At 29.8% G+C, this 14,048-nt stretch overlaps 1 protein-coding gene across 2 annotated transcripts; it reads right to left on the bottom strand.

Annotated features, from left to right (window-relative positions):
- LOC112499732 (AT-hook motif nuclear-localized protein 10-like) lies at positions 1-3,000 on the bottom strand. 2 transcript variants are annotated; one of them, XM_025103065.1, is made up of 6 exons: positions 2,635-3,000; positions 2,293-2,517; positions 1,996-2,048; positions 923-1,054; positions 690-851; positions 1-583 (listed from the first exon to the last, which is right to left on the bottom strand). In XM_025103065.1, the coding sequence occupies exons 1-6, from the start codon at positions 2,705-2,707 to the stop codon at positions 374-376; spliced, it is 855 nt and encodes a 284-aa protein (XP_024958833.1). In that variant the 5' UTR covers positions 2,708-3,000; the 3' UTR covers positions 1-373. The 2 variants fall into 2 exon arrangements, with proteins under 2 accessions (XP_024958833.1, XP_024958832.1); XM_025103064.1 differs by having other exon boundaries at positions 2,293-3,000.
- Between the last annotated feature and the right edge of the window lie 11,048 nt (positions 3,001-14,048).

The raw sequence follows: 14,048 nt of genomic DNA, 5'->3' as shown, positions 1-14,048 counted from the left end.
CCTCCATATTCATCCTGTCTTTTACAACCTTACCCTTCATTGTTTGATCACGAAATCAAATTAATCAGGGGTATAATCGTAAAACAAAAAGATCACCCCATCCATCCAGCAGCAAAACAAAAGTAGTTCCCATACCTAATATATCACCCCACTCTAATGTCAAACCCATCCCCTGTGATCCCACCATCAAGAAATTCAATTCCGAAAAACAAAAATGCCCGATATAGAACAAAAAGAAACGGAACAAATCGATAAACTACGAGTTGAGCTTTTCCTGATGGATCTTCCATGGGGTTTAAAGTATCTAATCACTAACCACACATTGTCGGATAAACGGGCGATGGGGATGGGATGTATGTATGTATGTATGCATCTATCTCCAAGGCATAGCAGCCATCCCTTGTGCATTGCTGTTATTGCTCTGGCTTCCAAACCCCCCACCTGAAGACTCACTCAAGCTTCCACTTCCACCTGCTAATGCTCCAGATACAGGGTTTGCTGCACCACTTACGATTTCTGCCTCATTACTGCCTTTTGCTTTCGACTGTTTCTGACTTGCCGGAATAAAACTACCAACAATCACCTGCATGCAAACACCAAAAGAAATTCCATCACAATCCTGTATAACGTGTTTTACTCGTGTTACAAATTTATGGGCAGAATCAGCTATACTTGCTAAAGATACAAACCTGTACTGGTGATGCAGCGGTTAGAAGGCCAGCCACATTACCGCCTAATACACGACCATCTGGCCCAGATAGTGCCACACTTAACCCACCCGTTCTACTACGCTCACCACCACTCTCACATACCATAAATGAACCAGAAAGAGAAAGGATCTCAAACCGTCCCTGCATAACCAACTAAAAGGTGTTAGACAACATATTCATCAAGATAAGTTTCATTGAATTTTTCGTAAAACCTCATAGGTGACGGTTCCACCAGATGTTGCTGTCTGTTGAAGTGTTACGTTAGATATAGCTCCACTGGCCGACAGAATGCACAGAGTTCTCGCGCTATTCTGGGAGAACCACACAAGTTTTGCCAATACATCCTGTATATGCAAAAAAATTAAGAATATATGAAGAGTTCCTATTATGATTCTCCAAAAACAATGGTATTCATGTGGATTTTGAATCTAGCAAATGTGACTTTTTCTGCAGCTAAAGTTCCCAAGACCCTGTCTTTGACATTTAATATGTAAATGTCATTTGCAAAGCCCAATCAACACACTGAAGCCCAAGTCCATGTAACTCATTCATTCATTTAAAGCCCAAGCCCAAGCCCAAGCCCAGGCCTTATTAAGTGAGTTCTGATTTGACTTGGCTCCTATGTGAGACAAGTTCCCTATGCTAACAAAGTTCCAACACTTCTTTCGGCTTGTAAGCAGGGTGTTCGCGGTCCGGTTTGAGCGGTTTAACCCCTCAAACTACAAACCAAACTGCAACGGTGGTTTAGGACATTTTCCAAACTGAGCGGTTTGGCAGTAATTGACCAAACCGGACCACAAAAAGGCGGTCTGGTCTTTGGGCGGTTTGGGCCTCTAAAAAAAATATATCTATATTCGAAATGAAATTTCTTCCAATATAACATTATTAAAAAAATAGGATACCGAATTACAAAAAATGCATCTATCTCTATAACTTAAAAAACATTGAACTTAAGCAAATCCACTAACGGTGTGGCTATTTTTCAGACCGGACCGGACCCGTTAGACCACTTAAACCGTCAAAAACGGTCGGTTTTGACTTGGTTCGACCGGTTTGAGCAGTCCAACATTTTTTTTGGACACCCAACTTGCAAGATTATCTTGATTGTTCATATACATTAGCAATTAGCTAATCATAGAAACCCAAAACAGTAATTACTACTGTGGAACCTTATCAATCAAAGATTAACCCTTGATACAAGCTTAATCATTATCCTAATCAGTGTAATGATGGCTACTTAAAGGATGAATTACAGTGAAGAAACATAAAAGGATCATAGATGCACCTCTCCAGATTTCACATCAAGAATATGTGGCATGAATCCTGCTCTTGGTGAACCTGAAAATGGTTTTTTACAGAAGCAATAATCCAAATGAAATTAAAGAAAAGAAATTTTAAACCAATTGCAACTTCTAACCATAAAAGAAAACACAAAAGATGAAATGAATCACGTCAAGAAACTTGAATGTTCACTGAAAACATATACAAGCAAAAATCTGTATCAAAGAATTGGCCAAGACTAGATGACATAAATGTCCATATTATAAATATAAATAATATATATACATATATAAGAATGTACCCGAAGCAGCAGGATGCTGCTTATTTGCAGAACCGGGAGGTCTACCCCTTGGCTTCTTCCCTGAAGACGGCAACGGAGAAGAAAAGTCACCGGATTCCGGTGCCGATGGACCATGCAGAGTCGTAGACGTCATCGGCGCTGCTAGAGGCACAGGGCCATCAGGAGCGTACTTTCTTGGTCTTCCTCTCTTCCGCTTCACCACATCGCTACCACTAACGTTCATCCCTGCAGTCACGGGAAACGCATAGTTAGTATATTCTCCAGTATCACCGCCGGTGCCGTTAGGGTTGTTGTAAGCAGGCGTTGTTGAAGGCGAAGGAGACGAGGTAGGTAGAACCAGACGTGTATAGTCGGCCGTTCCATCAGCGAATCGAATGTTGTGGTTGTTCATTGTGGAAGCTTCTTCATACGACATGATTCCGGTATCCCTTGAACCCTGTAATCCAACCTCAAAAACCCTACTTTACTCACAATAACTATAAAGTTGAAGGGACCAATCTCTGCATGATCTCAGAATCAAGTTCTTGCATAATCCAAAGTTGTAATTCAAATTTGTAGCAAAATTTGGGGGTAAACAGGAAGAAAATTAAAAAGAAAAACCAACCCCACCACCGTTCATTTTAAAAAGAAAAGATTGAAGAGGGATTAAAAGCGTAAGAAATTAGAAATTGATATTTCTAGGGTTTCTTCAGGGACACCGTATTTCATTCCAATAAAAAACATAAGGATATTTCATAGATTGATCTATGTGTATTACAGTATTAGTTTGTTTGATTTTGATATATATTATGAAGTATTTTTAAAAAAAATTAAAAATTATTTTTATATATAAAGTATTATTTATTGATACATATTATTTAAAATTTAAAATTAAAAATAAATTATACTTATTAAAATTTTATGTTTGAATTCGTATAAATAACTGTGAAAAAATATAATTAAATAAAAGATAAATATCTTAATTTTAAATATAATAATTAATTATTATTTTTATAAAAAAAATTATATTATTAAAACAAATATAAATTACTTCTTTATTAAACTTAAAATAAATTCTAATAATAAAATTTGAGAGATGTAAAATAAAAAGACACGGGAGAAGGTAATTGATGATTACGGATTTAAAACATAAACATTCACGTGATAATTATGATCTTCGAGAAAAGGTTAAAAACATATTAATTGCTATTTTTACGATCATTTATTATATAAGATCATGCTCTAAATTTTATTTTATTTTGATTTTTATTTTACGTAACGTTTTTAAAGCATTTGTTTCGATACTAACGATTAAAACTATTGAAATTTAAATGATTAAGTTGTAATATTTCTAATCATTAATAAATATTATATATTTTAACTAAAAATAAATATATTTTATAAGCATAATTATTTATATAAAATAGAGCAGAGGAAATTCATTGGTGATCTATAAAATTATACAAACTTTACAAATCAATCTCAACCGTTAATATATTTACTCAATATAAAACATAACAATTTTGAAATATCTCATAAATTGGACGGACGTAAAATCTAAAGGATATAAGGGTAAAATTGTAAAATTTACAAACCCATTTATTTAGGCTACTACTCTACATCCCTAAAATTTTACCATCGCCATTGAAGAATAATATTAATTCCAATTATGTTGCCACCGTCTATTTGGGGAAGAGCAATCTTCATAGCGGATAATCGATTTCGTTTTGAATAACATGGTTGGTTTTGGAGGAAACGATGGAGGGAACATCCAAATACAAACCAAAGGGTCTTTGGTCTAGTGGTATGTGAGTCTTTGACCTCTTAGAAGGTCAGGGGTTCAAACCTCACCAAAGGTGAGTAGAGTGTGTGAGTTTATTTGTTTTATTTACCGTTATATACTCCAAAAAAAACATCCAAATACAAGGTAACCAAAAATTGAACTATGTTCATAACTGAAACATAAATTAGGAACTAAAATATGTTCATAATTAAAATATATTAATATTTGAAATATGCTCGTGACTGAAATATGTCCATATTTGAAATACATGAAAATAGTTATTAGATTAGGAATAATTTGTAACCGTTTAAAATAATTCATATTTAAATACATGAAAATAAAGATTGGCTTATGAATAATTTGTAACCATTAAAATAAAAGAACAATAAATATAAAATAAAACAAAAATAATATAATACTTCACGTGCAAAAACATAAAAGAAAGAATCCGATCGAATGATATTAGTTAACAAAGTTAACAAAATTTATTTGATCAACTAATAATTGTGCATATATATAGAGAGTTGAGTTCACGTGTGAACAACCTGTTTTCGTGAGACACGTGAGACGTTATTTTTACACTTGAAACTCCACAACAAAATGTTGTGAAGGTAAAACAACGAACGTTCACAACAAAAATACTGTGAAAGCATTTTGGTGTGAAGTTTAAAATGTAAAAAACTTATCTCAATATGATCCCAAGTCTATATGTATATGTGTATGTATATATATATATAATAACATAATTAGCAAAACTTTTTTGATTTTAAATTAGCAAAAAGTCCAAAAAAACCACAACCAACTTTCCCATTTTAAGTGGTTTTGTCTCGAAACTTTTTTTGAATGATAAAACAATTGAACTTTCTCATAATGAATGATCAAGTCTCTTATCATTTTTTAATAAATAAACTATTGCACTTAAAAAATTGGTTACTTATATCTTTTTAACCCAAAAAAAGTTATATGCAACCGACTAGCAAATGTTCGATAGTTTTTATTTTTTAAATTCGAGGGTCTTAATTATTTAAAATAAGAGGTTGCTTGTTTACCTCTTAATAGTTCCATTAAGAGGTAATTTATTAATAGTTTTAAAATCATCTGAATGATTTTGTATCTTGGGGTCTTCCTTAACCATTCAGCGCCCTAATTTCATTGTAAACAATTATCAAACATTTATATTTCATTTTGCAATATATCATGAAAGCCGCTTAATCATTCTGATCACTTAATCATTCTGCATCAAACCATTCAGCAACTACTAAACAACCCAAAGTTTAATGGGCTTTTCATTTAAAATTAGAAAATTTAATAATTTTTTATTCAAAATAATAGTTCAATGACTTAAATCCTTAATCATTTTAAAATAGGGCAAATTGCATGAAAAAGTAACATACTTTAACTTGATTCATATTTTAAGTATGTACTTTAAGGACTTCTATTTTAGTACCTAAAATGTAGTATTTATTCATTTAAATACTCGGCTAACCGGTTGAAACATTAATCGGTTATCATGTTGATGTGGCGAGTGGTGTGGTATCCAACTCAGTATTATTTGCTGACGTAGTTAGTGACATGAATTTTTTTTAATCTAAAATTAGTCTTCAACCGGTTACCCGAGTACTTAAATGTTTAAAATTTTACATCTTAAGTATCAAAATGAAAGTTTCAGAAGTATATTACTTAAAATAGAAATCAAGTTAAAGTACGTTATTTTTCATGTAATTTGTCATTTAAAATCTAACCGTAAACAATTCAAAATAAAAAAGTTTAATCTACTTTTTCCTTGAATCATAATTCATAGGTGTGGAGTTGTGAACTGTGGACCTTTGGACGTTATAAAGAATAAATATTTAATTGGGCCTTTTAGTGACATACTGTGGATCTTTTAAGGTTTACGGTCCGTTTATTTTTATTTAATTATTTATTCGCTCTATGATTAATTAATATCTGTTTTTAACTTCATTATCATTAAATAAGTTTGTATCTGATAAAACAAATATATAACTAAATTACGTTAAAAATCTAAAATTGATTAGGAACCATGAGACTGTATATATATACACCTGTAGTATATTATCATGTATATGAACGTATTATTCATCGTAAATATTGTAATGTATTCATAATGAATGTGTAATTCATGACAATTAATACGTCCATATTCATATGAAAGTATGAATAATGATGAATATTCATTCTGAAAAGAGACACATGACAGGTTGTGGATGTTCTCGACCTTCTTATCAATATGGGTTCCTAACTGAACTTTAGCAATATGGGTTCCTAATTGAACTTCCCTACATAGGCCTAATCAATTGAGAACATTATATACTATGATAGCTATGAGAACTATTATCATAAGGTAATGTCGATGTTCTAAATCTTTATGTTAAAAACTGTATCATTGTTTAAGATTTACGATTTATGTTGACCATTCCGATTAGGGTTTTTTGCCATGCATTTCCTCATTGCACTATTTCGTTATTGCACACCCAGAGATATCTAGGGGCCGTTCACCCGAACGCTTATCCGGTAAGTGTTTATAGGCAAAAGTCAACACTCTCACTTACCTTACTAGGTAAGATTCTAATACATTAGAACGAAATCGTATGCAACAATTTATCTGATAAACGCTAATAGGGTAAGAGTCATCATCCTCAATTACCAAGTAAGACTCTCGGCCTTTGTTATTGCTCTTACTAGATAAAATTGTCTTTGCCATGTTAATACAATAAGGTAAATGGACTAGGTAAACACTTACCGGGTAAGTTTTTGATGAATGACCCTTTCGTTTTACAAAGTGGTTACGAGGTTTCGTATAACTATAAGATGACTAAGGCGATGTTCTATTGCGGCTTAATGGGCTGTATAAGCCATATGGCTTATTTGCACAACCATATCTAACTGTTCGGTATGGGCTTATTCGGTCAGCCCATGGCTGAATCGCTCAGCTACAAAAGTAGAGTCATACACATTCAACCATTTATTGTTCCATTTATTCCCTTTTTACCCTTCCCCTTATTTTCGTCTTCTTCTCCCTTTATATGAAATCAACCAGTCTATTCTTGATCCAGTTCACACTTACAAGTTCCAGCTGAAAACTTTCTCCCTGTGATTCAATTTCTTCCCATGGTTTGTTCTTACAAAGGTTTTCGATTTCTCCCTATAGCTTTCAATTGCTTCCCATGGTTTCTTCTTCTAGGTTTTCGATTTCTCCCTGTGTTTTCGAAATGACAATACCGTGTGAAGATTCAACAGAAGGTAGATGAGGAGTATTAGGCAAAGGCCTGAAGGCGAACTGTTGGCTACGTTTTCTTCTCAACTTCAAGCATCACAAATGATGTCGATTATGGAAAACCCCCAATCTGGACCTCCATCACCACTCCCTTCCCCCCATATGCCCTCTTCTACTCGCACTCTTTCTGCAACTTTCGTTTGTGCATATATCATTGGATGGGGAACCTCTGTCTCTCCTCGCCCCATGGATCTACTTCAACCTGGTCTACATCTATTCTCCATCGAACTGCAAAAAGGAAATAAAAAATGTTGGTCTGTGTCTACTTGTGCATCTCCATCGCCGAGAAAACAATAACAACGAATGGAGGTTTTTGTTAGGGCTGATTCAAACAAAAAATGGAGATGTGAATAGAAGATTGAAAATACGAAGGAAAGCTTTTTGATACAGATTTAGGGTTTTGATTTTGAGTTGGGTTCTTTTTTATATTGAGTTGGCACATATCAATAGATTGGAAACAATATATAGTTATTGATAAAAGATATAGAGCGAAGGGTAAAATGGTCATTTTTGACATTCAGACTATTTATTCAGCATAACTATCGAACAACAACATATCTGTTAATATACTGACAACTATATTCATACAAGTTTTAACATAAAATGAAATGAACAACCCCTAAGCAGACATTGAGATGGGATAGAACAAATTATTGAGTAGAGATATGATCTTTTGGATCCCACAAGTGAATTGAGAGTTTAATATCCCACAAGTGAACTGAAAGTTTAATATACATTGGCTTATGATTTAAACCGTTTTAATTATTTTTCTGATAAGAAGTTTGATTTCAATCCCAATGTTCATTATAAACACATAAAAATAAAAACATGTCTAGTATTTACAATACGCTCTTTGCAAAGGCAAACACAATACATTCTTACAATACTTCAGCCAAGACATCGACAACTTTGAGTAAGTGTATGTGGAACCTTGTATGAACTTTCATGAGAATAGTTACACGTATCATAAAAAATAAAATTGTATATGAAAAACTAATCTAAGATATATGAGGAAAAGAACTAGAAAACCACGAAAAAACGAATCAAAATATATGTCAAATTAAAGATAATAAAGCGATCGTTTTAGTGTATTTTGTTTTGCTCCAATTTATACTTTTTTCTCCAATTTTTTCCATTTAAACATTAGGGGAAAATATGTTTATGTTAAAAAGAGGATTTGTTATAATTGTCTTTTTTAACCACATCCGCTAGACCATCTCAATCTGACGATTTCAATTGGTTCTTTAGTTCTTCTTTTTTAGGCTTCCCTCCCAATTTCACCCAGGGGCGTACCTAATGTTCAAGATATACAGTGACACAGGTCACTACTTCGTTCCTCGATCGTAAGATAAAAACATTTAGGGTCATGAAAGGTGGCACCGTACTATAATGGTAGGTGTCACCGTATATATATTTTGAAACTACAATAATAATAATCTAAGTTTGTCTTAACAAAGTTAGTTTTGACGCTTTTCAATTATTTTCTTAGTTTTTACCTGTTAATTTCAGGTTTATTATTGTGACAAAAAACATATAAAAGATAAGACAGTATCCAAAAATCAATAATAATAATTTAATAAATACCCATAATTTCATTTCTTATAATCAAATATTACCGACACTAAAAAAATTCCCAGTTCTCATCCCTATATATGTTATCCACGACTCATATTTTCTAGAATAAAAGAGAATCGTAGACCACAAGAAACATGTTGCATGATTATCTTTTGATGACGTCACATGCATGCAGCACATTTTCTTTCATACAACACATGTTACATGCACGTGCTTAATAATCTTTGTATCTCCACAAGTAATCATATTCAAATATCGATCCAGTCTATAGTTTTTGATTTTAAGTTTTCTTTTAAATATTTCTTTGAAAATAAACTAAAATAATAGTACAGATTTATGCTGAAAATAAGATTATGTTTTTAATTTACTGAATTATAAAAGGCTGGTCTTTTAGGATGTAAAAAATTAGTCAAAAAGCGAAGCTAACGACCCAAATGGTTATTCATTGTGGTCGATAACTTTTAACCGTTGATTCGGGTTTCGACAATTCAAACATGTTACGTGATGGGTTTGAGGAGGCTATTGCTTTAGATTTTTGGTTTTTTTTTTTCAAGTACAAGGTGGTTGTGTCAAATGGTAATACATATTTTCATTCATAACCTAATTTTGCATATAGTATATATTTGCAATAAATAAATAAATTAAATTGGAGTCAAAGTGAAGAGAGCATGAGACATACTATTGTTGACACTCATTCTTTCTATATAGGGTTGGGTTCAAATGAAACCATCTGTTTTCCTAAGATACGTGAGAATATAGAAAAGAAATTTAAAAATTCACAACAAAATATTATGAAGGTTAAAAAAACTGAACTTTCTCATGAAAAACACTAAAATAGTATGGTTTCACATGATTTGCTGTGAAGTTTCAAATGTTTTTTTTTTTTTGTGGTTTAAGGGTCTCACTAAAATAGTCTAGTTTCACATGATTTCATTTATATATAGGAAAAATTGCACCAAAATGGAATCAACTTTCATCTTATTCCTATTTTGGAGAATCAACTTTCAAAATTGTCATTTAGGGGTCTCTATCAAATATTTTGTTTATTTAAGGGTCTGATTGACCTGTTGACCTGTTAATGCTTGCAACATTCAGATCTTTTGTCAACTAAGATATTCCACGTCATATTAATTTTTTATTTTAAAACTAATATTCCACGTCATATTAAATTTTTATTCTAAAGCTAATATTCCATGTCATATTTAAAATTGCAAAATAATTATAAAAAAATAATTAAAATTCGTTTTTTTAAAATTATTGTAATAAAATCTATTTTTCATTCCAAATCTCGTTTTAAAAAAAATCAGATATCAAATTGAATAATTTTTCAAAAAAAATTCAAATTACCAAAATAAAAATTATTTTTTTACTAATGCAATCAAAAAATCAATTTGATAAATGATATTTTTTTAAACGAAATTTGAAATGAAAAATAGATTTTATTACAATAATTAAAAAAAACGAATTTTAGTTAATTTTCTATAATTATTTGTAATTTTAAATATGACATGGAATATTAGTTTTAAAATAAAAAATTAATATGACGTGGAATATCTTAGTTGGCAAAAGATCTGGATGATGTTAGTATTAACCGATCAACAGGTCAACCCGATCCTGAAATAAATAAAAAGTTTGATAGAGACCCCTAAATGATAATTTTGAAAGTTGATTCCCCAAAATAGAAATCAAGTGAAAGTTGGTTCCATGCAATTTTCCCCATATATATAATGTTTTCTTATAATTAAAAAGAGTAAATTACAGTTTTGGTCCCTACGATTTGTTGCTTTTAGTAAAAAGGACCAAAATGCTCTCATGTGCAAGGCACATGAGGGGGTTTAACTACCGCACTTTAACAGATGTTAGCTTGAGGGACCCAAACCACAAACTTTTGCATATCATGTGAGTTTTCTTGCAATAAAAATTTTTATAGGGACCAAAACCAAGAAATACAACAAACTATAAGGACCAAATTTGTAATTTACTCTTTTTTTTAATATTTTTTTTACATTATTTAAAATAAGTGCTATTTAGTTTTTCATTTAAAATACTTATTTTTAGTGAAGTATTATATCTAAAATAAATTATAATTTTCATCAAAAATCACATGCGATATATCATATATGACTAATTTTCGTCAATATACCATATATGATATTAATCATAGTAGAAAAGAGAAATGTAAATTATCTGCAATATTACATGTGATATGTGTAAATTATGAATTACGTTTTCAAGTACATATGATCTTATACATTTTAAATGTGTTATGATTTTACACATTTAAATATGTTTTGCTACACATCACATGTGATTCTGTTTTTTCATTATTTTTCTTTCTTATTTTTTAATTTGAATAATTGTTTTTCAAAATTTAAATCACGTATGATTACAAAAACATTTTAAAAAAAAACTAATTAACTGTGAATCACATGTGATTTTGACAAAAAATGTAATTAAAAAAATTGATTTAAATAAAAAAAATTAATTCTTTAAATGAGAACTAAGTGGACGTTTATTAAACACTTACTTGGTAAGTATTTAGTAGATAAATTTCCTCATCGGATAAACATGAGAAGGGTCAAGAATCTTACCGGATAAGAGCGATGAGAATGATGGAGAGTCTTACCCGGTAAGTGAGGATGACGACTCTTACCCAGGTAAGCGCTTACCCACTAAATTGTTGCATTTGATATGTTTTGATATACTAAAATCTTACGTATTAAAATAAATCATAATGTTGATTCCTATTAGTAAATGCTTACCTGGTAAGTAATTGGGTAAACATCCACTAAATACGTTTATTTTAAATGCATTAAATAAAAAATATTTTTTTAAATATAAAATTAAATCATGTTAAAATGGTAAAAATAGAATCTTATATAAATACTTTAAATAACTTTTACATAACTAGTTTATTTATTTTTAAAATTAATTATTTAAGGTATTGATTAATAAATTGATTGGCTAAAATTATTTTCTTAAATATATATCACTCTCGTTTGATCTCCCTCAGTATTTTACTGTGAAGTTTCAAGTGTAATAAGACGGTCTTATAAAAACCGATTATTCTCACTTGATATAAGTCTACACACACACACACACATATGTATATACATCTGTGTAACAACTGGAGATAGAAAAAAAGCAGATCACATCGTTTGACCTGTAATTCTCAAGATAGAAAATCATTAGTACGTAACAAGCTGACGCAACAACCTACTTTAATATTCCATATGGTACTTAAATATTTTGTGAGTAGCGATGTGGATTGAACGATAACAAAAATACCATTCAAGATTTCACTTAAACACTTACGAAAAGTCTGTCTTGAATTTTTAAGAATTATATCCAATTATTTTATTTTTATCTAAACTATGATTTTGTGATGATATTATTGAATTTGTATCCTTATGTTAATTGAAGTCATTAAATTACTAGTTTTAATCATTTAGAGTTTACATTCAACACATTTTTCAAACGATTTACTTAACACAAAATCGTTTATTCAGTACAAAAACAAACAACAATTTATATAAATTAATACATACAGTTTAATCCATACATTATTTAATGAAGTGAATTTATTTTAAATGTTTAACGAATGGACGGTCAAAGAAAACCAATCATTAAGTAGCACAATCCACATTTCAAAACAAAAAATTTAGCACAATATTTAGCCAAAATTGACTAATTAGACAATATATATAATATATATACTAGAAGTGTACTTGCGCAATACAACGAAATATGTCGATATCAGTATCAAATTAACTATTTAAAATTTATCATTTTTTGTGTAATTTTTTAATTAAATTTAATAACGAAGTAATTAATATTTAGTTTTATAATATAATTTTTTTATAAAGATAATAGTTAATTATATTGTTAGAAATCAATAATTATCTTAATTATATTTTAGATCTTTTTATATTTTAAAATAAGATGTCTATTTTCTATTTGATTATGTTTATCTGCAGTTAGTTACACTAATTAAAACATGAAGCTGTAATAAGTTGTAGTTATGCACAATCTACTTGTAATCTTGAATTTTAAGTAATATGCATCAATAAATAGTATTTTATGCATAAAAATGGTTTTTACGAGTTTCTATCAAATGTTTTATAAGATAGTGTATTTCTCTCTCTCTCTCTCTCTTTATATATATATATATAAAATAGAAGGGTACTCGCGCAATGCAGTGAGATACATCTCGATTTTAATGTTTTGTTTTATTCATTGTCTATGTCGATATAATACGTTTTTATGCGGTTTTGAGAAAACGATAATGTTTTCATTTTTGAATAAAATATAAATTTGAAATATATATATATATATATATATCGATACTAATATCAAATTAACTATTTTTTTAAATATTGATATTAATATCAAACTAACTATTTAATTTCTCGTTTTTCTGTATATTTTTTTAATTCATTTTTTATTTTTGGTTTAATAATATAATTTTTTATAAAGATAATATTTAAGTATTTTTTTAGAACTCGATGATTATCCTGATTATATTTTAGATTTTTTAATATTTAAAATGAGATGTTTATGCTCTATTTGATTATGTTTATCTGTAGCTAGTTACACGAATTCAAACATGAAGCTTTAGTAAGTTGTACTTACGCACAATTTATTTGTAATCTTGAATTTTAAGTAATATGCATTAATAAACAGTACTTCATACATAAGAAATAGTTTTTAAAAGTTTTTATAAAATACTTTATAATATAGTATAGACTATAGATATGTGTGCATGTATCTACATACACAAAGTGGATATATAAATGTATAAAAAACCATTAATTTTTCTTAAACATACAAAGAGAAATAGGAAATTAAATGTAACGTATAAAAAACCATCTACAATTGATGTTTTCGCTTGTAAGATTATAAGCAACCAAATAAAATTTATTTCAGCTTTGTTTTTTTTGGCTCCCCAAAAATATGTAATCTATTAAAAGGAAAAGAAATAACTTGAAATCAACCAAAAAAACTTAAAAAAATATTCTTTCATGCTTTTGAGGAAAAAATAGCAATTATTATTATTATTATTTGATGAATAATAATCGTTAAATAAGAACTGTATAAATTGTAGACTTTATGATAACTTTTTGA

The sequence above is a fragment of the Cynara cardunculus genome (genome assembly GCF_001531365.2).
Source record: "Cynara cardunculus var. scolymus isolate 2C chromosome LG 1, CcrdV1, whole genome shotgun sequence".
NCBI classification, from domain to species: domain Eukaryota; kingdom Viridiplantae; phylum Streptophyta; class Magnoliopsida; order Asterales; family Asteraceae; genus Cynara; species Cynara cardunculus.
Note: the sequence above shows the minus strand (reverse complement) of the source record. Positions and strands in the feature narration are given on the sequence as shown.